Source organism: Nomascus leucogenys, chromosome 16 (assembly GCF_006542625.1).
Source record: "Nomascus leucogenys isolate Asia chromosome 16, Asia_NLE_v1, whole genome shotgun sequence".
Classification (NCBI taxonomy): Eukaryota; Metazoa; Chordata; class Mammalia; order Primates; family Hylobatidae; genus Nomascus; species Nomascus leucogenys.
Window position 1 is genome coordinate 84,681,791 of NC_044396.1, and position 24,748 is coordinate 84,706,538.

At 38.1% G+C, this 24,748-nt stretch overlaps 1 protein-coding gene across 3 annotated transcripts in view; it reads right to left on the minus strand.

Moving 5' to 3' along the window:
* The window catches only part of LRRC6 (leucine rich repeat containing 6), a 103,795-nt gene that overhangs the window by 38,479 nt on the left and 40,568 nt on the right, over nt 1–24,748 (minus strand). For all 3 annotated transcript variants that reach the window (XM_003256217.2, XM_030795226.1, XM_030795227.1), the window contains 6 exons: nt 22,065–22,288; nt 14,609–14,791; nt 11,951–12,028; nt 6,466–6,525; nt 2,774–2,843; nt 1,629–1,724 (listed from right to left, as the gene is read on the minus strand). In XM_003256217.2, the coding sequence (XP_003256265.1) occupies nt 1,629–1,724; nt 2,774–2,843; nt 6,466–6,525; nt 11,951–12,028; nt 14,609–14,791; nt 22,065–22,288 (711 nt within the window). The remainder of the gene's footprint in view (nt 1–1,628; nt 1,725–2,773; nt 2,844–6,465; nt 6,526–11,950; nt 12,029–14,608; nt 14,792–22,064; nt 22,289–24,748) is intronic.

The window sequence follows — 24,748 nt, forward strand, 5'->3', positions numbered from 1 at the left end:
TCATCAATTGCTTGGCACCCTGCAAAAGATACACCAATCATCTGTCTTGATTTCCCTTTAGGAATTAGCAGAGTCTCTATTTAATCTTTGGCTTTCCGGTTAGAAGTTTCACACAGACACAAAAACAACAGGCTGCTAACCATAGTGTTATATAAATGTCTATATCAAAGTACTAGGTAATTAACTTATCTCTTAGATTTCCCTATATTCTGGTTACTATAGAAGCATTTCTTTAATTTGTTGTAGTCATCAAGAACAATACAATTCTTACAGTTGTGTTTGTTATTTTATTACTTGACAACAAATTGTATTTGCTATTTTATTGCCTCCGAGTAAAAATACATAATTGATTACCTATAATGAATCCGTTGGAAATTGGCTACAGGAAATGCAGAATTATCAAATTATTACAGAAATCTTTTTGGTTAATCAAGTTTGTACTCTTCATAGCTGACATTCCCTCATTCTACTCTTTTTCCTCATCAGCAGAACCCAATTTTGACTGGTTTATCTACTCTTCCCCTTTGAAATCTAAATGTTTGGGCAAAGTTGACCCTACCCCTAGCTTATGGGATGAGGTATGATTAATAGAAACCAATCAAAATACTCCTTGTTGTCTGTGGGGAACTGGTTCCAGGACATCCCTTGGACACCAAAATCTTCAGATGCTCAAGTCTCCAATAAAAAATGGCATAGTATTTGTTTATAACCCACACACATCTGTACACTTTAAATCACCTCCAGATTACTTACAACACCTAATGCAATGTAAATGTTATGTAAGTAGTTATTATACTGTATTGTCTCGGGAATCAAGAAAAAAAAAAGGCTGTACATGTTCAGTACAGACACACTTCTTTTCCTGAATATTTCTGATCCCCAGTTGGTTGAATCCATGGATGCTGAACCCATGGAAGGCTGATCGTACTACCATCTTTTTGGCTAGAGATTGGTTTTAATGGTTCAGGATTATGCTAATCAATACTTCGTGGGCTCTTCAGCTGAACTGACCTAATGAGTTCAGAGGAACTTCTGTTTCATTGTGATGGGAGAGATTCTCTGTGTTTCTTTCTCTGATCCTCTGTCTTTTTATCTCATGCAAGATAGGAACATGAAAGTATGCTGCCCAAGTCACTGCTAGTGCACATCTTATGGAAGAAAACCAGTCTGAGGACAGAGTTGACATATCAGAAAGATCCTGACCCAACGTTCATGGACCCCCTACTCCCCACCTTCTCCTATCTTGATACAAGAAATGAACCATTTATTTATGATAAAAGCTAGTTTTATGTTGGGTTTCTGCAGCTTACAGCAGGAAATATCCCAACTCATTCATATGGCCTGTAATGATGAATCCAAGTTCTTTCTGTGGACAAATTAATTTTTTTAAGTTTAATTTCCTTAAGTTCTTTCAGGAAAGGATAAACCACCTTAGGCCCCAAACGCATCCCAGTCTGAGTTCTTTGTTCTCACGGACCTTTGTTCTCCTACCTCAGCTGCTGTGAGATTTCCTGGTGCTCCCAACTAAAACGTACTTTAATCAGAAGTCATCATTAGTCCTGACAGGTCAAGTTCCTTCAGGAACCCTCATATCCAGACTTGAAATTGACCCAAATGACATGACCTACCTTGGGCATGCAGATGACCAAATGACCCGTTGTCTGAGATCTTTTAGCAGAACTACTATCGGGTTTCACTTCTGCAGGAAGGACAAGCTGAAATGGCTGAAAATAAGTAGAAAGTATCACTGAGAGCAAGGATGTTACATGAGAGGGTTACTGCAAGGGGCATTTTCATTACAAATGCAAGATACACCATTCAATTAAGAAATGTGCTTAAGCTTATTAAAAATATTTATATGAGCTATGCTTTCTATGCACAAACTATTTTACCTATTTTAACAAGTAGTCTAAAGAACAGTTATCAATCACAAACCACTGTTTGTGCTCATGGGTTCATGAATGACTAAAAAGTAATTTATAGAGAAAACCTTGTCAAAAAACCATCAACATATTTCCATTTAAAAATCTTTAAGCTAATCTTCAAGCCCATATTAGACCAAATTAGCAAAAAATGGTATTTTAGAAATAATAAAATTATAGTTGTTATGAATGAAATCATTGACAACTTAGAATGGGTGTGCTATTTAATTTCATGCATAGGCTCCCACACATATGATTATGTTATTAGTTTTGAAAAAAGTGTAACACAATAGACACAGGTTTAAAATATTAATGATATCCAACTACATATGGTCAGCAGCCATTCCCACCTTATACCACTCCCATGATATAAAACCATGTGCTAAAAAATAGCACTGTGTTTGGTTTCCCTTTTTCTATTTTGTTTTGTTTTATTTTTGTTTGTTTATTTATTTATTTATTTATTTTTGAGTCAGAGTCTCGCTCCAGTAGCCCAGGCTGGAGTGCAATGGGGTGATCTTGACTCACTGCAACCTCTGCCTCCCAGGTTCAAGCAATTCTCCTGTTTCAGTCTCCCGAGGAGCTGGGATTACGGGCATGAGCCACCATGCCTGGCTAATTTTGTAGTTTTAGTAGAGACAGGATTTCACCATGTTGGCCAGACTAGTCTCCAGCTCCTGACCTCAGGTGATCCGCCCGCCTTAGCCTCCCAAAGTGCTGGGATTACAGGCATGAGCCACTGCACCCGGGCCCTTTTTCTATTTTAATAACACTTAAAAAAATTTGAGGCACCACAGCTTAGTTCAAAGCTTAGCTTTTGAAATTGTAATAGTCTACAGGGTTCTACCCACCTTTCCTTTGATCATTACTCGCACGTAAGTTGGTTGCACATCAACATCGATTAAAGAGGTATCCATATACCTTCAAAATTAAACACATGAAATCTTATAATTTAAAAAATATCAAGTTTGAATAAGTGCAAATACAAATTCACACTTACAAGGCTATTTTAAATGAAGGACGTTTAAAATATCCATGCAAAATGGGTCTTTAAAAAATTAGTTTTAAATTAATCCCCAGACCAAAGGAAATTCAATATATCAGCAATTTCATTTTTAGACCCACAAGTACACTTGGCATTGATTGCCCCTAACCCAAAAATATCTGAGGTCTGAAACACCAGAGGTTTGCAAAAAACAGCTTGCCATGCTCTTTCATGAATATTTTATTTTAAGCCCCTCAGACTTGAATAGCCAGGAATGCTGATTCTACTCTGCTTGAGGCCTGCAACCACCAGCTCCTGCTTCCTTGGCGGCTCTGGATCCCCTGCAGCTGTTGTGCAGCTGCCCTGATACTATCTCTCCTGGAAGACAAGCTTGCTTCTCCCCTCAAAGGCACATCCTGCTGAATAAACAAACCCTTCTGTTTATGGCAGTGACCCCAAGATCAGGTGGCAATTATTCTCCTCCACTCAGGAGCAAATTAAAGATTTAGATTTCATATCACTCATTAAAATCAGAAGCTTAGCCAAATAATTATCTTAACATACTTCAAAATACTAATTGTGAACATTAGAAAATGCAGAGCTGCTTTAAAAATTACAAATGTTAAGGCAGGTAAGCTAATACAAGGGTTACAGGCATAGGTTTGGAGTGACACAGGCTTGTGGGGAACTGGCTCCACCCCTTCCTGCTTTATTACCTGGGACCACATTCCTTAACCTCTCTAGGCCTCAGTTTCCTCTTCTGTAAAATGGGGATACTACTAGCATCTAGCCCTAAGATTGTTAGGAAGGAACATGTATAGTGCCCAGTACATAGCTAGTGTTAATAAACTATTATTATATGCCATTTAAAAACGATTTTTATAATAATAATAGAGATGAGGTTTTCTACAGCTTCACGTGTGATATCTATGCTGTAATGAATTATGTAGTATTTTCCATGCTTGGGCCCCCAAAAATGTTCATCTATCCTTACCTACATGGCCTTTCTCTGCCAGAAATAATCATCTGACAGTTCTTTGCAGAACAAGCTACTTCTTATCTTTCAATTATCATTGCTCGTGTCTCCCCTCTTCCCTGACCACTCCCCACACAGCATTATTCCCATCCCTGAACACTGTCCCTTTCCTTGACAGCAGACTTCTTCCTTTGTAACTCATCAGATGTCTATTTATTGCCTGTCGCCCTCCCCCACAGGGCTCTAAGTGATAGGAGATCATGACTGGATTTAGAAACGCCAGTTACAGTCTCCCCATACCTGGCACATAGTAGGTATTCTACAGATGTTTGTTGAATAAAGGCAGGAAGCAGGCGTGAATGAATGAATTTAACTTTCAAGTATATACCCATGTGCCCATAAAGATAAGCAGGAATTATAGCATAATTCATTTAGACAGAATCATGGGAATGAAAGAGTTTTACTACATAGACTGGAGAAATATTACCACCCCTTAAAATGCACAAGCATGGGAATGAGGAATGTTTCCATTTGAGGACTGAACAGGAAGCAGCCAACAGAGCTGAAAAAGAAAGGGTTATACATTCATTAAACACCAGACTTAGGGCCTAAAAATGGAAAGGACTTACAAGGATGAAACAGTGATTTGTCTGAAACACAGTACAAACGGCAGCTTGGGAAGCTAGAGGAGCAGAGGATATGAAGCTAGCTGGAGAAGAGCTGGGATCTTTGTAAAGGCAGATGACCTGGCAGCAAGCAGGCAGAAGAATTGACAGGAATTCTATGGAAAGGCACACAGATGATCTGAGACAGCTCGGTGTGGAGAGGAAGGGACCACACTAAGGCTAGCCCTGGTTCACAAGAGCCAAGATGGAAACAACCCAAACGCCCACCATCTGGTGAACGGATAAACAAAATGTGGTATATCTATGCAATGGAATAGTATTTGGCCATAAAAAGGAAGGAAATTCTGACACGTGCAACAACGTGGATGAAGCTTGAAGACATTATGGTAACCGAAAGAAGCCAGACACAAAGGCCACATGTTGTATGATTCCATTAATATGAAATATCCTAAATAGGCAAATCTATAGAGACAGAAAACAGATTAGTGGTTGCCATGAAGAGAGAGAATGGGCAGTGACTGCTTAACGGCCATAGGGTTTCCTTCTGGGGTAATAAACATTTTCTGGAACTAGACAATGGTAATGGTTGTACAATATTGTGAATTTATTAAATGCCACGGTTTTGTCCATTTTGAAATGGTTGAAATGGTTGATTTTAAGTTATGTGTATTTTACCACAATCAAAACAGCAAAGTTGGTTGAAGTCCTGAGGGCTGATATTCTGGCTACTTCAGTCCCTGTTTACTTTGACAAGACTAACTCTTGGAAAATTTACCCCCTCTTGGGTAATAATCCCTCCTACCTCCAGGGTTACTGAGAGATTAAATAAAATGGGGCACATCAAAAGCCATTAAAAAGAGAAAGGCATTTATTATATTTCATACATGTAGACATTCATCCATTCATTCATGCATGTCAATGTGATACTCCCATTATCAGTATTTGTTCATTCATTCATTCATTCTTGTATTTATTGAGCACCTAACAGGTCCTGCTCTGACCACAAACTTTTAAGAATACAAGTAAATTTACACTTTGTCAGCAGGAAGTCAAAAAGTAGAAAGAGTGGAAGGAAGTGCTAGGCAGGGGTAGGTACTGCTTTATGTCAGATGGTGGGGCAGAGAGGCCCCTCTAATGAGGTGACATCTGAGCCAAGGCCTGAAGGACATGAGGCAGCAAGCCACAAGGACACCAAGGGCAATACAGGCAGAGGGAAGCACAGGCAAGCAGCCTCTGAGATGGTGCCAGGGGACACTGAGGTCATCAGAAGGATGTATCAGCACAGTGAACCAGGGCCTAAAATCTTCAGGGAATGAGGCAGAGTGACCTGCTGCCTTTAGATGCTTCCACAAAGAAGAGAAGAAGGTGATACAGGCTGAAGGTTTGAGTGTCAAAGCCATGGAGTTTTAGGGAGGAGAAAAGGACAATAGTTTTGGTGTGGTGATGAGGGCAGGAAGGAGGTCTGTGCCACTCCTACCCACGAGTGAGAAAACAGGCAGGATGTGAGAGGGCAGCAGGGAAGAAGGGCCCACTGGTGACAGTGGCTGCTAGGTGTTCCCCCAGGCCTCTGAGATGGGACTGAGGGAGGGGAGCCGACCACCTGATACCTACTACTATAGGAAGGCATTTTAGACAAAAACAGAGGACTACGCCAGTAAAGAGCAGAGAGGGGTCCTTATAGTATCAGCATCAGAAAACAGCATAGGTCTGAGAATTATTTAAACTCTGCCTTAGATATTCCTGATTTCATATCCATGACATTGGGGCTTTATTTACCTTTCCTTTCATTTTCATGCTTTTAAGAATTATAGTAATTTCTCTGTCTTAACAAATAAGCTTCATTTAACTATAGGTCTAAGTCGATTCCATTTCAATTTTTTCAGAACTAAAAAATTACTACTGAGAATGAAAACAGACAGAAATGTCATGAAATAAATATGTAGAAAATGTCTTTACCTATAGACAGCAAGGTCCAGGATGATCTGCTTTTCATTATCTTTCAAAGAGAAGTCAATTCTAAGAATAACACATTTGGGGAAAAAAAAGAGATGTCTTTAGGATACTGTATAGATAATCCCATCACAAATTCAGAAGCAAATTAGATAATAATTCTATAATAATATCCAATGACAACTTATTTTAGTGGTTTGACAATCAAATGTCAATGGTAATTTTAAAATTTCAGCAAAACGTACAACATATTAATAAATTATTTGTGTTTACAGGGTTTAAATGTGGGAATCTTAAGGTAAATTACATACAAAAAATTAGCTTTGGTGCAGAGATAGAGACATCTGGTGGCTAAAGTTTTCTTTTCCATTTCATATGAGTTTGCCAGAAGCAAACTAAAACATTGGAATTACTTAGGGAGAACTAAAGGTTGCTTTTGCCTCCCCTTTATCCTGCATTCTATTCCTTAAGTTTTAAAGAGTCCTGTCTTCCTCCTTTTTTCTTGCTATCTTTTTTCTTCTCCTTTCATCGCTGACCTTTCCATTGCCCTGAAAAAGGCTGAGACACTGCTCATTATCTATTACCTCTGTTTATAGATGAAGAAACAGCAGTTCAAACAGGTTTGCATAGCTGAATTATAATAAATGCTTTTACACTTTGTCTGCACGAGCCTGGCTAGGCAGGATTTCAAAGCTCCACCATCTTTCAACTGTACCCTGAGGCTGAGTCCTAGGTCTAGCTTCCACACTGAACAACATACTATCAGAATTGCCTGGTCAATTTTCTTTTGAACATTTCACTTATTCTATTACTCCATAAAATATACAACTCAACAATATTAAAGAACATAAGCGAAACTGTTTAGGAAAATGTGAAGTTAATGATAGATTTGGCTGTTAGCCCCATTTCTGCTTGTGGCAGGCACTGTCTCATTGCTTTCAATAGTCCAGGCCTGTGGGACTTCTTCAGTGTCTCAAATGACCCATGCATTTGTAGAACCTCATCTCAGGAGCCTTTTTATGTGCTCCTGCTCTGCCTCGATTGCTTATTATTTGTAAAGTAATTTCAGAGAAGTTTCCTACGGCAGAGATTGCTATTTAGTTGCTATCTGCTTCCCCTTTATTCCTAGTGACAGGAAGCATGGTTTACCTAGGTGCGTGGCTATGTACAATAAAGGTTGCATTCTCTGGTTTCCCTTGCAGGTAGGTGAGGTCATGTGAGGGACAGTCATTGTATGGCACTTTCTAAGAATGTCCCTTAAGAAAAGGCACATGTATACTTTCTTCCCTTTTTTCTTCTTTATTTAGCTGAGTAGAACAGAATGTTCCATGATGAACCATGGAGACTACTTAATAAGCAATTGCAACTGTCCAAGCAAGAATTAGTGTCGGCTAGTGGTGGTGGTGGGGTCAATGAGACGTGGCTGGATTCTGATAATATCGAAGGAAGAGTTCATAGAAATCATTGATAAAATGAGAGAGAAGAATTAAGGGGGAATCCAAGGTTTCTGGTCTTAGCCAAGGGGTGAATGTGTGTTACTGAGATGGAGAACACAGGGACACAAGCACACGATGCTGGAGAGTGTTAGTGAGGCTGGAAATCAGGGGTTATCTTTTAGCCGTAATAAGTGTGCAATGACTCTCTTACATCCACCCAGTGATGTCAAACAGCTAATTGTTAGAAACAAATTTTCGATGCCGCAAAGTGAAACCAGCACTCAGGCAAAAGTTTTCTCAGCAAGGCAATATACTTCTATAGAAGGGCACTTGCTGCATGCAAGGCAGAGGCAAGGGAGAGCAAGCAAAACAAAGGAGAGCAGGAGTTTTTTATCCCTAACACAGACCCTATTCCTATGTCCTCCCACTGCGGGCTGGGTTTGGACCACACAATCTAGGCTAATTCTGATTGGCTACTGTTGACATCATCAAAGGAGGCAAGGGTGAGCATTTCACGGGAAGGAAAGTTATGATATATCTTGGAGTGTTTGGGCACAGCAGAGATAGGGAGGGCTGATAGATGAATGGGTACAATTACCTTTTAGAATAGAACAAAGAACCAGGAACTGAAACCCTTTGAAGAGGAACTATATATTCTTAACAACATAACTGAATAGACAAGTCTTGAGCTCAGAGAAGAGGTTGGATCGAGTTGGGAGCAATGTAAAGAGAGTGTTTACAGCCATGGGATTTGGTGAGAGCCATGAAGAGCGAATGTGAAAAGGGAAGACAGCTGAGGAGTTTGCTATAGGGCACCCAAAAAACAAAACCAAAAGGATCTGTCAAAGCTTAGGAAGATGAGCAGTCAGTAAGATAGAAGAAAAATCAGAAGCAAAGGGAAGAAATTGCTTTAAGAAGGATGGTACTGAACAATTTGATCCAAATCTGCTATGTCCAGTAAGACAAAGACTAAGAATTGAACACTGAATGTGGAAATAATATGGCTAAGGAAATTTCAGGATGATGCAATGCACAGAAGTGGTTTCAAGAAGGAATGTGAAGTTAGAAACTGGAGACCAAGTGCAGACAATTCCATTAAATGGGGGCAGAGAAAAAGAGCTGCGGCTGGAAGGAAAACCAGGGGAAGGGAGGTTGTTGCTTTAATTTTGTTTAAGACAGAGATTTTTAGAATTTGTTTGCACGTGGGTGAGATTGATCTAGCAGGGTGGAGAGAACTAGTGCAGAAGACCAAGGATAACTGAGCAACTAAGTCCTTGATAGGCAGAGGGGATTGAGTCAGGGTGCTTACACAGACTGATTTTGGATGGGAAGTTCACCATCAGCAGCAGGAGAGAGGGGAGTACATGGGACCGGTCCAGATACACTGGTAAATTGGATGTTGGGAGGAAAAGAAATCTCCTGATTGCTTTTTTTCCTCAATGAAATAGGAAACAAGGTCCTCAGTTAAGACTGTGGAAGTGTCAGATGATGTTGGAAGTAAGGAGAGAGAAGGTAGGAGAGCAGCTTGTAGGACAGTAGGAGAATGGATGGCCCAAGAAAATACAGGAAGATTGCCAGAGTCCATCTAAGATCTGTGGTTATGAATTTAAGGTAAGACCAGCAAGTAGAGGTGAATGGTCTCCTCCAGCCACACAGGAGGACCAGCCCAAGAGTGGGTAGTGTGCTGGATTTTAAATAGGTTGGGGTTTTGTGAGGTGAGGATGATGGAAAGAGAAAAAAACAAGAGAGCTGAAGACAAATGGCAAAGACTGATTTCATTTTTCTTTTCCTTTTTTCTTGAGACAGGGTCTTACTCTGCCACCCAGGCGGGAGTGCAGTGGCATGATCTCAGCTCACTGCAACTTCTGCCTCCCGGGTTCAAGCGATTCTCGTGCCTCAGCCTTCTGAGTAGCTGGGATTACAGGTATGTGCCACCACTCTCGGCTAATTTTTGTATTTTCAGTAGAGATGGGGTTTCACCATGTTGGCCAGGCTGGTCTTGAACTCCTGACCTCAAGTGATCTGCCTGCCTTGGCCTCCCAAAGTGCTGGGATTATAGGCGTGAGCCACTGGACCTGGCCCAAGGACTGATTTCTGTGATGAACCATAAAACTAAAGCACAGCAAGAAAAGATGAGGGGTTAGGGGACAGTAAGAAAAATAGGAGAGTGAATTATCTTATGGTCTTCATGGGGGCACGTGGTTGTTGGAGTGGAGGGAGTTCCCCCAGGAACATAAGAAATGGTGTCTAGTGAGACACTCGAGGTGAAGTTTCTGAGGTGGAAGAGATATCGATGGTGGCAAATCTAGGAATGAAAATGAAATCGTGTGGCTGAGCTGAGCTGGAGAAGTGAGCCGGTTGGGGAACTGAGAGGCCAGGGCTTCTGGTGGATCACCTACATGTTTGATAAAGTCATCACCAAGACTGATAATGGCAGGAGAGACAGAGAGAGACATGGGTGTGGGTGAAACATCTTCAATGAACTGAGAGGGCTTGGGGTTGAGGGCTGATCAGGGTGATGTAGATGACTGCAGGAAGAAGGAGCAGGGGTGCTATATCTAGATAGCTTGTGCTTCAACAGAGAAAGGGAGAAAGGTGGCCTGAAAGTGGCGATGGGCTGTAACTGCCCCTGTGGTGTGTGTGGTGAGGAAGAACAGTGGTCAGCCACAGAAGTGAACCCTCCGCTAAAGTTAGTGAAAAAGAAGAAACGGTGGAAGCTTCAGGCTTTGCTGTCCAAGCTCAAGCTCCAGAGGGCACAGGGGTCCAAAAGAAGTGAGAATGAGTTGAAGTGGATCAGCGCCATTTGGGTATAAGATTCTGGCCAGTGGTGCATGACCTGGGAGGGGAGGAACGGGATGATCACATGTCGGGAGGCAGTGCTAGTGAGGAGGTGGTGGGTAATCAGTTCTTCATAGACTCAATCTCAGTAGAACTGGTTTTAGGGGTAGGTGAGGCTGCAGTGTGTGGGAAGAGTGGTGGTCTTACCACAGACACATGGAGTTCTGGGAGTCTCCCTTGAGTTCTGTTGTAGGCTAAAGAGAGACCTCCTAAACTCGATTTCTGAACTCCATGAGGTCAGAAAGAAATCTGTTACAGTCACTGCTCTATCCCCAGGGCCTAGCCTAGTGTTCTGTCTTGCATTCCTGTCTGCTGAATGTGGGTAAGGGGAAGGAATTACAAAGTTTATCATGGAAGTCACTAGAACTAGGTTAGCATGAGCAACTCAGAAACACCACCTATTAGCTGTGTGACCTTGGGCAAGTCACTCCACCTCTCTCAGGCCCAGGTTCTGGACATGTAAAAAAGAAATACTGTCAACCACCTGTGATTGCTGTGAAGATAAATGATGCCCAGGAATAATTCAAGATTGTGCCTTCACCATGGTCATGACAGAGCAAATGAAATGATGACAGAAAATAGGTTTGCGTAATAAAATGAAGTGAACGAGATTTAGTCTGTAGGCTCTCTAGTCTGTATTTTGGCTACAAAAGGCTTTTCTGTCCTGCTTTCTAATTTCAAATTTTATGATAGACAAAGAGAGTACATCAGATGTTATTATACTTGAAGATTTCCAGTTTGAGTATCTGTCCTCTCATTAAATTCATTGAGGGTACTATATTGATTTCCTTCCCTAGCTCTCAAATGCTTTGTAGATGTGCTCCAGAGTATAAAGTAGATGTATAGAAGGTACATCAGTATTCTCAACCACTTTGCTCATGGCAGAGTTTTAAAAATTCATAAATACAACAATAATGTGGTGGCAATTTTCAGGCATAAAACTGTATATGGTCCAAAGTTTCATGGGGTACATAAATAACTAAGATCTCCATATGTCAAGATCATTTTCTAGATGCCAAGAAAATTATGCATTTGAAAACATAATAGATGTTTTGCCTTTAAATATGCACCAAATGACATTATTTTTAGACTCATCAAACTTGTTAAGAGCAGTCAGAAATATTCTTTGCAGAGCAAACCTGGAATTGAAACAATGATTGACCAACACCATTGATTGACACTTTTGGGTCTTTAACTCTCTATTTGGCCTCACATACTTGGGCTCATTCACATTTAGGGCTTTCCCATCTCCAGCGATCAAAGTCCTGGGTGGTTTCACTTTCTTCTTTTTTTCACTTAAGATTGGTGGTGGATGAGAACAACGGGCAGCATGGAAAGAAAAAATAAGCAAAGAGAATATAAAAGCAATTGATACATTTTTGTGAAACAGTTTTAAAAAAATTAATTGGACTTTTACGAACACATCAACAATTCATCATTCTTAAGTCCATTCCTTTAATTCTGTGCTGGGAACTGACAATCAAGCCAGATTTTTTATATGGTTGTATCTGTATCTGTACAACAAAAAAATGACCAAGACAATTTGCCAGATAATTTGAATGAGGGAAGAAAACTCCTTTTCATGACTGTCTATTAATATTTAAATAAGTCTATTTTATACATGATTTACCCAGATAACTGTCAACTCTCCATTTGTGTACAGAGCTTCTGCTTTAGCTAAAATACAACATTTAACATACCAAGTAGAATCTATTCAATAGAAATAAAAATACCAGCACAGAAGAATCTATATAAAAGGGTATTTCTCACAGCATTATTTACAGTGGCAAACCCCTGGAACTGTTGTTAATGTCCATCAATGGAGAAATGGTTGGATCAACTGTGCTTCATTCATGCTATAAAATATTTTGCAGCTATTAAAAAATGTGTTTGCTCATTACCTATTGATTTAGAAAAGTGTTGATGATGTATTTAGTGAGAAAAAATATATAAAATATAAATCCATTTTTGTTTTACAAAAAGACCCCAAATCCTACATTTGCAGAGATAATTTATATAATTATAAAGGGCAAAAAAAAATTATATAGTGAGATCAACCCAAGCCTGTTAACACTCATTACACTGAAGGGTTGGATAGGAGGTAAATAAAGGAAGCAAATAATAGAAGATTAATGGAGTAATAGGAAATTAAAATGCAGTTTGTAAATTCTATTTAAAAGATTACTGAAAGTATATAGAACCTTAAATAGGCAAATATGGACAGTATCTAGATCAGATGAACAAATTTGTTTAGATGATGGAACTGTTGGCAATTCTTTGCCTTAAATTTCTATTATGCTTTTAATACAGATTTTGTGTCAGTTAACTTTATTTTGGAAAAAATCATTCATACTCTTCTGCATTTTAAACTGGGCCTCCAGATCCAATGGAGTTAATATTTCAATGACCCAGGACAATTAAGGGGCATCCACAAGCCCTTGGCTTCACCCTACTCAGTGTAAAGCAGATCAGAGTTAGGAACAAAAGATTTCTTTTGTCCCTGCTTACACCGAGTTAATAAAAATGGCAACACAATCAGAGGCAAACATCTCATGGACTCACTGGATTGGGAAATCTAAGGTGTCCAAAAGATAGTGACTCAGATCTCCATCCAATGTAGCCTTACTTTGTTAGGTATCAGGGAGTAAAAAAAATTTCTCCTTATTTCAGGCTCAATTCATAACAGATTAGATATTATTTATACATACCCACAGATATATGAATATAACATATGTGTGTATGGGTATATATGTAAGAAATATTTCACATTCTATAAACATGTAGAACTTCCATTTCAAAGGGCTCTTGAGTCTGCAAAGCACTTTCACATGTATGGGCTCATCTGATTTTCTTAACAGTACAGTGGGGTAGGTAAGACAGGTATGATAATCCCTATTTAGCAGATGAAGAAACAGACGAGGAGAAGTTAGGTACTTGCCAACATCACACAGAGGGTAACAGTGGAGTCAAGACATGCATAATCTTATTCAATGCCCTTGCCAAAGGACCATGTGGTCCCTTAGTGTGCAAATCACCCACGTCTTACAAACGAGTATTTTAGATAAAATTTGATTTTTGATTGTTATACCTCCCTAAAACTTTATGAAAGCAGCTGAGATTTCAAATCTTTTTTACTTCTAGTTTCTTGCTTTTAGTTGTTAATCACAAGGAGAGATATTGTGTTTTGTTTCACTTGAGTCATTGCCATGTAGATTACTATATTTCAGGGCTAATTTATCACATTCTCAAGCTCATGAATAATAAGTATTCCCATAAGTTATATATTTTACATACTAGACTTAAGCAATGACATGAAATGGAATGACACAAAATCTATTTTTGAAAAAGCTACTCTGAAGATAATAGCATAAAAATCCTAGCTTCTAACAAATCATCAAATTATATGTAAACAATTCAAAAGTGAAATCATACTGTTAAATGCCCAAGAACATTGTATTAGGAAAATAAAATGTCTAATGAAACTAGTTTCCAATTCTTCACTTTGCAAATTAATAGAACAGACTCAAAAAGGAGCCCATTCATTCCACAAAATGACCTTTTTCTAGGCTAGAAATACTAATGTATTAGTGTAACCTAATACACTATTATTAGGCATATTAAAAGTAGTAAAAAGCTAAAGATATACAAACAAACCTCTACCTAAAATGTCATAATTCATGATGTTCTAAAGAAGGTACTTTGATATCAATGAATGTTAGCCAATACAATTCAACAAAGAGCTATACTTAGAAAAAACAAAATCGATATATGAGTGCTAAAGGTTTAACACAAATAATGGGTCAAAAAATGGGCAATCATGAAAATATAGTTGATAAGTGGCTACTGCTTCCCTCTCCTAGGAAAGAATGAAATACCTTAATTTTTCCTGATTTTTCCGTTGTTTTTCCATGTGTCTAAGAGTTTCCAATCTTGATTCAGGAGTAAACAAACAGGGCTTATTCCAGAATTCCAAGTCATCTTCACTGTTTTCTAATTTCTTTGTGTTGTGTTCCTCTATGTCTGGTGCCTGTAGGTGGGCTTTGCTCTCTAAAGAGGAACTAGGAAAAACAAATAGAGCACTTAAGAATAATAATGGATTCATGAGCTTCACCCTTAATGCTGGCCCTTTAATATCTATACACTTTTCTTATGTTATCTTCTTACCTTTGAATGACAAAGTGACCCTGAAAGACAGTCTAACCAGGCCTGGTTACCCTGGCCTGGATATGTAGTGAGATCAACCCAAGGCTGTTAGCACTCATTACATTGAAAGGTTGAATAGGGCAGGCCTTCATCTTCTATCATCAGGAATACTGCGGTAATCAGATTCCAGGGTTCACAGATCTGACTGCTAAGAATCACCTGGGGAGCTTTATAAAAAGTACAGATTCCTGGGTTCTCATCAGAAAGCCTATTCAGTAGATCTGAAGTAGATCTGAAGTAGTAGATCTGAAGCCTGGGAATCTGTGTTTTGTAATATTTTGCAGGAGATTCTGATGATCAGACAAGCAATCACCCCACTTCTAATCTTGTACCTGTCAAGTCCACTCTCCACACTACTCCCAGAGGGACTTTTCTAGCAGGCAAATTGGATCACATTATTTCCAGGTTTTTAAATGATTCTCTTATCTCCAAAATTCGCTTGTGGGACCTATGGCACTTTTTTCTTTTCTTTTCTTTTTGAGACGGAGTCTCCCTCTGTCGCCCAGGCTGGAGTGCAGTGGCCAGGGGTCTCTGCTAACTGCAAGCTCCGCCTCCCGGGTTCACGCCATTCTCCTGCCTCAGCCTCCCAAGTAGCTGGGACTACAGGCACCCGCCACCACACTCGGCTAATTTTTTGTATTTTTAGTAGAGATGAAGTTTCACCGTGTTAGCCAGGATGGTCTCGATCTCCTGACCTCGTGATCCACCCACCTCGGCCTCCCAAAGCACTGGGATTACAGGCACGAGCCACCGCACCCGGCCGGCACTTTTTATAGTATGGCCTGTGTCTAGTTTATTTTTCATGGATAACTTCTGATTATGTAGCTTTATATGGTAACAGTTCTCTCTTCCCTTTTACTCATGTTTTGTGGACTGTCAGAGAATTAAACAACATCTCTGTATGTCATCAAATGGGTATTATATGAGATATTCAACATTTGTTCAACGTGGATCCAAAATACACTTATTGAGCATCTTCTGTTGTGCCAGGCACCACAGATACAACCCTGGCCTACACAAACCATGATGCTACTTTCAGGAGATTCTATTCTTGTGGCAAGAAAATGACATAATTCAAGCAATAAACATTAGGTATAGTCTCTCTCCCCTCACCTCTCCCTAGAATAGACACTTTATTAGATGACATTAAATGAAAAAAATTACATGAAGCCTTTAATACCAACTATAGCAAATAGTAGGTACTCAATACATGTTGGATTTTGTTAATGAATGAGGTGGCAAGAAAGGCTCCTTTAGTTGCTCTTCAAACTAAAGATATTTTCTTCATTTTGAAAGCATCTTTTCAAATATATTTTCTTTATTTTGAAAATATTGTGAAAGATTCTTTTCAAAGGGATGAACTGAAAATACTAGAACATGAAATTTAAGTAGCATCAGTAGAATATAGAGTAAAATTCTGCTTAGATTCTTTACAGATACAATGCAACTAAATATTTTAATAAGCAAAATAATACAAATCGCTGAAAATAAATAAATTGCTTTGCTATACAGCTACAGTTCTTTATGGTATTGAAAGAATAATCTATTAAGGGTATCTATAATATTCTACAATATTCTAGATAATTGCCACTGAAATAATTGGTTCCATTCTCATTTAACCATCTAAATTATATTTTTCCTGGAAAGTGACTAATTGGTTCAATCTGGCCTTTTGCAATCTAAAATAATAATTATAAAAACATAAAAATAACAGTACTTAAGAAATTTATCAGAGATATGAGCTAAATAACATAAGTCTCCAAGGCAAAATGCATATAAATGTGTGTAACTGCTTGATGAAACAGAGTGAGCTCATTACTGTATGATCAAAAAAACTTTCTCTTCAACCATTGCCTTCAAACCCGCTCTCTCAGAACTCTCTTCTCATCCATGAGCAGATCCCACAGCTCTACAGTCACTTTTAAGAACAGCATAATCTCAGCTAAACATTCATTTTCAGGTACTAAAGGGTCTAAAGTTTAAATAAAATTCAGACCTAAATTTCAAATCGAAGCCATTCCCTCCCTCTCCAACCCATTCTCTCTCCTGGCCCTGTTCCAGATTGTGGTGTGCAGGGGAAGAGGGACACCTTCTCCTTCTACTTTTCATTGTCATCCATTCCTTCCTCTGAATCCCATACCACTGGGCCTCTTAGGTTCAGAGTCTTCCTGCCTTGAGAATTTGGGGCTTGGGAAGATGAACGAGGAGAAGAAGGTGAACATGCTTATATGACCACTCCTATTATAACCTGGCTGTTGCTACCCTTGCTAGGACCAATATCCAGATACTGGCTTTCTCTTCCTGCAAGCACCTTTGTCATTCTTGGAGACACTACAAGAGCCCTCCAAGTGTACTGTTCACTGTTGAGGTGGTCAATATACTTCCTGGCTCCTTTTGTGATAAATCCCCAGCTTCTGCCACTGATAATCCACCCCCTAGTGTCTTACTGCTGCTGTCCTTTTGGACAGCATCTCTTCAAGACAGCTCAAACCCAGCCCCTTCTACCATGTCTACTTGGTCTATAAAATATTCATAAATCCTGGCTGGGTGGGGTGGCTCACGCCTGTAATCCCAGCACTTTGGGAGGCCAAGGTGGGCAAATCACAAGGTCAGAAGTTAGAGACCAGCCTGACCAACATGGTGAAACCCCATCTCTACTAAAGATACAAAAATTACTCGGGCATGGTGGCACACACCTGTAATCCCAGCTACTCAGGAGGCTGAGGCAGGAGAACCACTTGAACCCAGGAGGCAGAGATTGCAGTGAGCCGAGATCGCGCCATTGCACTCCAGCCTGCGTGACAGAGTGAGACTCCATCTCAAAAAATAAAAAAAGATATTCACAAATCCTTGCCATGTGAACTGTGAGCTGTTTCCATTAATACCTTCTTCCCTGATCCCTCTGCTTTAGGCTGCTCCAGGCCACTTTCTATCTTTTCAATTCTCCAGGCTGGAGGCAGGCTCTACCTAGTCAAGAGGTAGATGTTCATCTCCCTTTCTTGCAGCCTCTAATTCTCTGTAGTGTTTCTTCTTGAAGCCTTGAGAGGGGAAAAACCTCCTACTCCTCCCCAACTAACTCAATGATTCAGGATTTCAATGATTCTCCTCCAGAATGTCTACGTTTCTGTTCAAATGGGCTAAATAGGGTGAGAATGATGAAGACTCAAGGATCAGCCAGGCCTATAGGGGAGGCAAGAAGGCACCTGCAAGAAACCCCACTGTAAGCTTCTACTAAAGTACAAGGAACAGATGATTTTAACTTTTGTAAATTTTCATAAACCAAGGATAGTAAATTATCTCCAAGATATTGTATGTGCCTATTACATAACTTTGATGCAAAACACCAGGAAAAAATACAATCAGACAAGGATATTATAGCATAAACTCACTTATGAACACAGGTTCAAATATTATAAATAAGATATTAGCAAAATCAATGGAGCAATGCATTAGCAAATAATCATGGACAAAGGATGTTTATCCTAGAAACTCAAGGATGGTTTAATATTAGAAATTCTGTTAATGTAATTCAACACAGTAACAGAAAAACACTATTGTCTCAATAGATTCAAGGAAAGCATTTAATAAAAATCGATATAATGCATGTGATGATAAAAGCTCTTCATCAACTGAGAATAGAAGGAAGCTTACTTAACATGACCCAAAACCCCATAGCAAACATTATACTTAATGATGAGAAATTGCAAACATTCTTTTTAAAGTCAGAAACAAGATACAGATACCCATTCTTTTTTTTTTTTTTTTTTTTGAGACGGAGTCTTGCTCTGTCGCCCAGGCTGGAGTGCAGTGGCCCAATCTCGGCTCACTGGAAGCTCCGCCTCCCGGGTTCACGCCATTCTCCGGCCTCAGCCTCCCGAGTAGCTGGGACTACAGGCGCCTGCCACCACGCCTGGCTAATTTTTTGTATTTTTAGTAGAGAGGGGGTTTCACCATGTTAGCTAGGATGGTCTCGATCTCCTGACCTCGTGATCTGCCCGTCTCGGCCTCCCAAAGTGTTGAGATTACAGGCATGAGCCACTGCGCCCGGCCCAGATACCCATTCTTAATGCTACTATTCCACTCCATACTGGAGGCCTTTACAGGCACCATGAAGAAAATAAAGTAGAAGGAGAGGGATAGGAAAAAATTTTTCAAGTTACTGCTTACAAACAATTGTTTTTCCAACTAGAAAATGCAGGATTGCCTCTTTTATAAAGGTTAGCAAGATTAACACAATATCAGTATACAGAAATAATTTGTCCCTTTAAATATCAGCAAAACCAATTACACCTATTTTTTAAATCTCATTCTACAAGGTACTTAGAAATAGATACAATGAAAGATGGTTTAAGACTTTTATAGAGAAAATTTAAAACTTCACTGAAGGACTCAGAAGATCTAAATAAATAGAGCTCTTCCAAAGTTCAGCAAGGAAAGAATCAATGTCATGAAGATGTCAACTTTCCCCCAATTAACATATAAATTAAATGTAATTTCAATCAAAATTCCACTAGGGATTTTTAAGGAATTTGATTAGCAGCAGATTCTAAAACTCATACAGACAAGTAAAGAACTAAAAATAGCCAAGATAACTTTGAAAAATGAAAATATTTCCTACCAAATATCAAGATATGCTATAAATCTATACAAATTAAAACCAGGCAGAAGTGCTCCTATGGAACAGCCTAGAGAACTCAGAGATGAACCCATGAATACATGGTTAGAAGGGATATAGTAAGGGTAGCATTTCAGATCAGTGGGAAAAGAATAGCACCTTAATAAACGGTGCAGACAATTAGCTACCCATATGAAAAACAATTAGTACCCTACCCTATACATTGGCAAAGGTTTTTTCCAGATGAAAAGATACAAACAGATATGGCACTGAGATAAAGAAGAATTCCATAAACAAGACAAAAATGTACAAATAAGCTTAACTACATTAATATTTTTAAACTTCATAAAACATAAGCTCTTATAATTAAAGACAAGTCACAGACTGGTAGAAGACACTTGTAAAGCACATAACCACCAAAGAATGTATTTTTTTATTTGTATCCAGAATCTAAAAGAACTATCAATAAGAAAAAAAACTCAACTACTTATTTAAAATAAGTAGGGGACTTGAATAGAGGATATCTGAATAACCAATAAACTTATAAAAGATATTTAAAATATTCAAATTCACTAGTAACTACAGAAATGCAAATTAATTTTTTTAAAAATAGAGGATACTATATACTATACAACACACTTGATTGGCCAATATTTTTAAATATCCTATTATCCAGTATTGGCAAAGATTGAAAACTCTTGTATATTGTTGATATATGAGTATAAATTATTACAACTACTCTAGAAAACAATTTGGCAATACGTATAAAGTTGAAAAGATGTCACAATTGTTGTAGCAATGCCATTGCTAAATACCCTGGAGAAACTTTCATATCTGAAAAAGGAGACAAGGGCAACATTGCTTGAATATCTCAACAAATGTTCAACATGGATTCAATAAATATTTATTGGGCATCTTCTGTTGTGCCAGGCACCAGAGATACAGGCCTGGCCAAGAGAGACCATGATGCTACTTTCAAGAGATTCTATTCCTGTGAGAAAAGGAAATGGGAATAGGGAAAACAACGTGCATGGCCATCCAAAGAGGGATGGCTGTGTCCAGGCTGACCAGCTGGCACCACTAGGAGGACCACACGTGTTGTTAGAGCTGCTGCACATTCTGATGGGTCAGGGCAAATGAAACACTGGCCATTAACTACTTTGAATATTACCTCTGGGATAAACTGTAATTTATTCATCCAACAGGATATTATTCTATACTTACAATGAATGAGTTTTGCATGTCTTCGTGTGCGTAAATCTCAAAAACATAATGTTGCATGAAAAGCAAAGCTATAGAAAGGTATCATTCATGCTAAACACACAAACTACTATTGTTTAAGGAGGCATACTTGTGAAATAAGGGTATTAAAAATATGGATGGGATCAACATATATCAAATATGCACCAGCTTCAGGATAGCAGATGCCACTGGGATGAAGAGAGGAATGGGATGAAGGGGAAGTCCTTAAGGAGTGTCTGCTCTCTTAATGATATTTTATTTCTTATTTAAAAAAAGATCTATCATTCTCAGCAAACTATTGCAAGGACAAAAAACCAAACACCGCATGTTCTCACTCATAGGTGGGAATTGAACAATGAGAACACATGGACACAGGAAGGGGAACATCACACACGGGGGCCTGTTATGGGGTGGGGGAAGGGGGAGGGATAGCGTTGGGAGATATACCTAATGTTAAATGAAGAGTTAATGGGTGCAGCACACCAACATGGCACATGTATACATATGTAACAAATCTGCACATTGTGCACATGTACCCTAAAACTTAAAGTATAATAAAAAAAAGTAAAAAAAAAAAAAGATCCAAAGCAAACATACAAACTATTGTCATTTATTAAATCTAGGTGGTAGAACTACAAGCTGCCTATATAACTATTTTGAAACATTTATGTATGTCTGAAATATTTTCTAATTATTATTTTCTCAATTTTAAGGGATTCTGTTATCTAAATACTTAATTCACTGTATGGAATCAAATCCACTGACTATAGTTGCAATTCACTTAAAATAAACAAACATGAAAAATTTAATTTTTAAAAAACCAATTAGAGAGTTATTAATCACACTAAAATGTATTCAGTATTTTTCTGAAATCTATTCCAATTCAGAAAATAGAATGTTTTATGATGCAATTAGAATTATTCAAATTATAATAATGTGATTTGTATTTAACGTTTCTAAAATATTCCTAGTCCAAAGTACATCTGTTAATTCATCTTTTCTGTACACATTTTATGGATTTCTCTGAGAATAATTTTAGATGCAAATTAAAGTTGCTAGTTTAAAAAGGAATTTTTCCCCCAAGGAAAGAAAGCCTTACAGAATTGTCACAAGCAATGGGATGCTCATATTCTTCCATCCAAAATTCACATCATATTTCATTCTTCAAATTAATCTGGAATATAAGTGTACTGCAAATAACTTGGAAAGAGAATACAGTTTTGCTGCTTTTAACAAAAGTTAACTAGAAAGTAAACTAATAATTTACATACAGAGTAGCATTGATGTCTGTGTACCAACGTCCATCAAAGCCTGCGTTACTTCTCTTGTCTTCATTTTTATCCTGTTCTTGGTGTTTCCTCTGAGCCTCTTCCTTGAGTTTGGCTCGTTTAAGACAGTGATCTTTTTCCTGATCTCTGATTTGTGGTTCAATTACTGAATAGTCCTGCAATGCCTTAATCCTTTCTGAAGGCTCTATTTCTTTACCATCCAACCACTTAAACAAAAAACAATAAATATAGTATAATTGTTCAAAAGTAGCAGTGTGAATCAGCCCCAGGTTGATTTTGATTAGAACTTTTGAAACTTAGAAATAATAATATACCCCATAGTGATAGAGAATTAAAACAATATAATTCATGGGAAATATCAGAACATTGTTCTAAATCAATGTTTATTTCATACAATTTACACAGTTTTAAAAATACCTTTACTGGTAATAATAATAATTAGGTCTTCTGCTAAAACTGATAATACAAGCTCTCAAAATATTTTATATTAATTTTATAATTGCTCACTATGTCAAAAATGTCAATGCTTAAGTCAAATCATAGCTTCAAAGTACAACAATGGCACTTCCCAAAAGCTCGCTACAGAAAAAAAAGGCCTTGAATATTACACATGATTGAGCTCTGATACAAATGAGCCCATGTTTCACCCTTAACAACAGGACAAACAGGCTATTGTTACAGCATTGTTTACATCTGATACTTCAATTACTATTTTCCAAAGTAAAATATTAAAATAAAAGCATCAACTAAAGTTCTAAAATGTTAAAGCTAATGGTTTAAAGATAACTATCTACCCAGCCTTATTCTGCAAAATGAGGCAAGGTATTTAGGAAGGTGTGGTTGGAAGATAATGGTTCCCCAAGAATGTCCATGTTCTAATCTCCATGAATGTTACCTTACATGGCAAAAGGGGCTTTACAGGTGTGATTAGGTTAAGGATCTTGGATGATCAGGGTGATTCTTATAAGGACCACAGAGGTCCTTATAAGTAAAAGAGAAAGACCTGAGTGTCAGAATTAGGGAGAGATGTGAAGTTGGCACACTGATGTCTTTGGAGATGGAGGAAGAGGCCATGAGCCTAAAAATGCAGGTATTCTCTAGAAGCTGAAAGGGGCAAAGTAAGGGATTCTCTCCTAGAGCCTGAAGAAAGAATAGCCCTGCCAACACCTTGATTTTAGCCCAGTGAAACCATTTCAGGCTTTTGATCTCCAGAAGCATAAGGTAATACATTTGTATTGTTTTAAGTCACTAAGTTTGTCTCAATTTGTTACAGCAGCAATAAGAAACATATAAAAGGAAAAAAAATACACACAAAGATTTAGTAAAATATAAATTAAAAAATTATTAGAATCAGCTGAGTTATAAGTCAAAATTATGTACAGATTTGGAAAAAAGATAATGCCACATATGCTCTGGTCATAAGGACTCATATGGTTGCTATAGATGGGCTGCAGATTTGGTTCCGAGCTTCTTGGCAGCCAAAGCGAAATAGAAAAACATAATTAGTTACACAATTTTCATGGTCTTTAAGGAAAAAATACAGTTTGTAGCTTTCCTCTAACATGCAGCTCTAAAACACATTTCTAGCGCACAGTTTCATAATGGGGATCTTGAGAGATGTCAAGCATTGTTTCTGTAGAAATATGTCCATACAGTCACAGGTTTCATAAGGCTGTTTCTTGCAGTATCCTTCAATAAAGGTATCTTCATACCATTACGTATGAGACCATAATGATAAATTCAATGCAATAAAACCTATTATTTAAGGCATTAAGTAATTGTGGTCCACATACTTAATTTGATCTAATTTAATACAGGATTGGGATCAAATCAATTTGGAAATTTTTGGATAAATGAGATTTACTTATTTTGTAAGTATATATAAGTAAATACACTGATATAAATGTATGAATTAACATAAATGTAAATATATTTATATATAACTAATACTACATAAATACAGCACTTTCATAAATTTCTGTTAAGTCATCCAGTTTGTGGTACTTTGTTATATTAATTTATATAGTATAATTTATATATAAATATATATTAACATAAATACATTATATATAACTGTATATTATAACAAGCTAGAAAACTCTAGATAATTTCTTTCAACTGGGATTTCTTCCCAACAGAACCCTGGGGAGCAAGGTGATCTTTTCTTCCTTGTAATTGAGGTACACTGATTGATTGATTGATTGATTGACTTCTGTCTTATAAATGATTTAAGTCTATTTTGATTTAATTAGAACTACTATTCCTAAAAGGCTATGACAACTGAACCCTCTGTCACTTTACTGACAGGAGGCAAAAGACCTCATATTAATAACTGATGACAAATTTGGGACTGTACCCCAGCACCTATTCTAGGAACCTCACTTTTTTAGTGATGTCTGTTAGTCTTTGAAATTGGCCCACATTTCCTTCAAGCCAAAATCACGTCTGAGTTTATAAGGCCTAAGAATCAGAGATCCAGTTTTAAGCTGAGCGTTTCTTGATCTTTCTTCACCCAGGATTCCTGCAGCACAAAGGTGGAGTGTCCACACTTATTGATAATAACTGTGCAAGTGCTGAAGCAGAGAGAGGGACACTAAGATGTACTGAAGGCCTCACAGAACTCCCTTGAAGTAGGAATTATGATCCTACTATACATGAGTAAAATG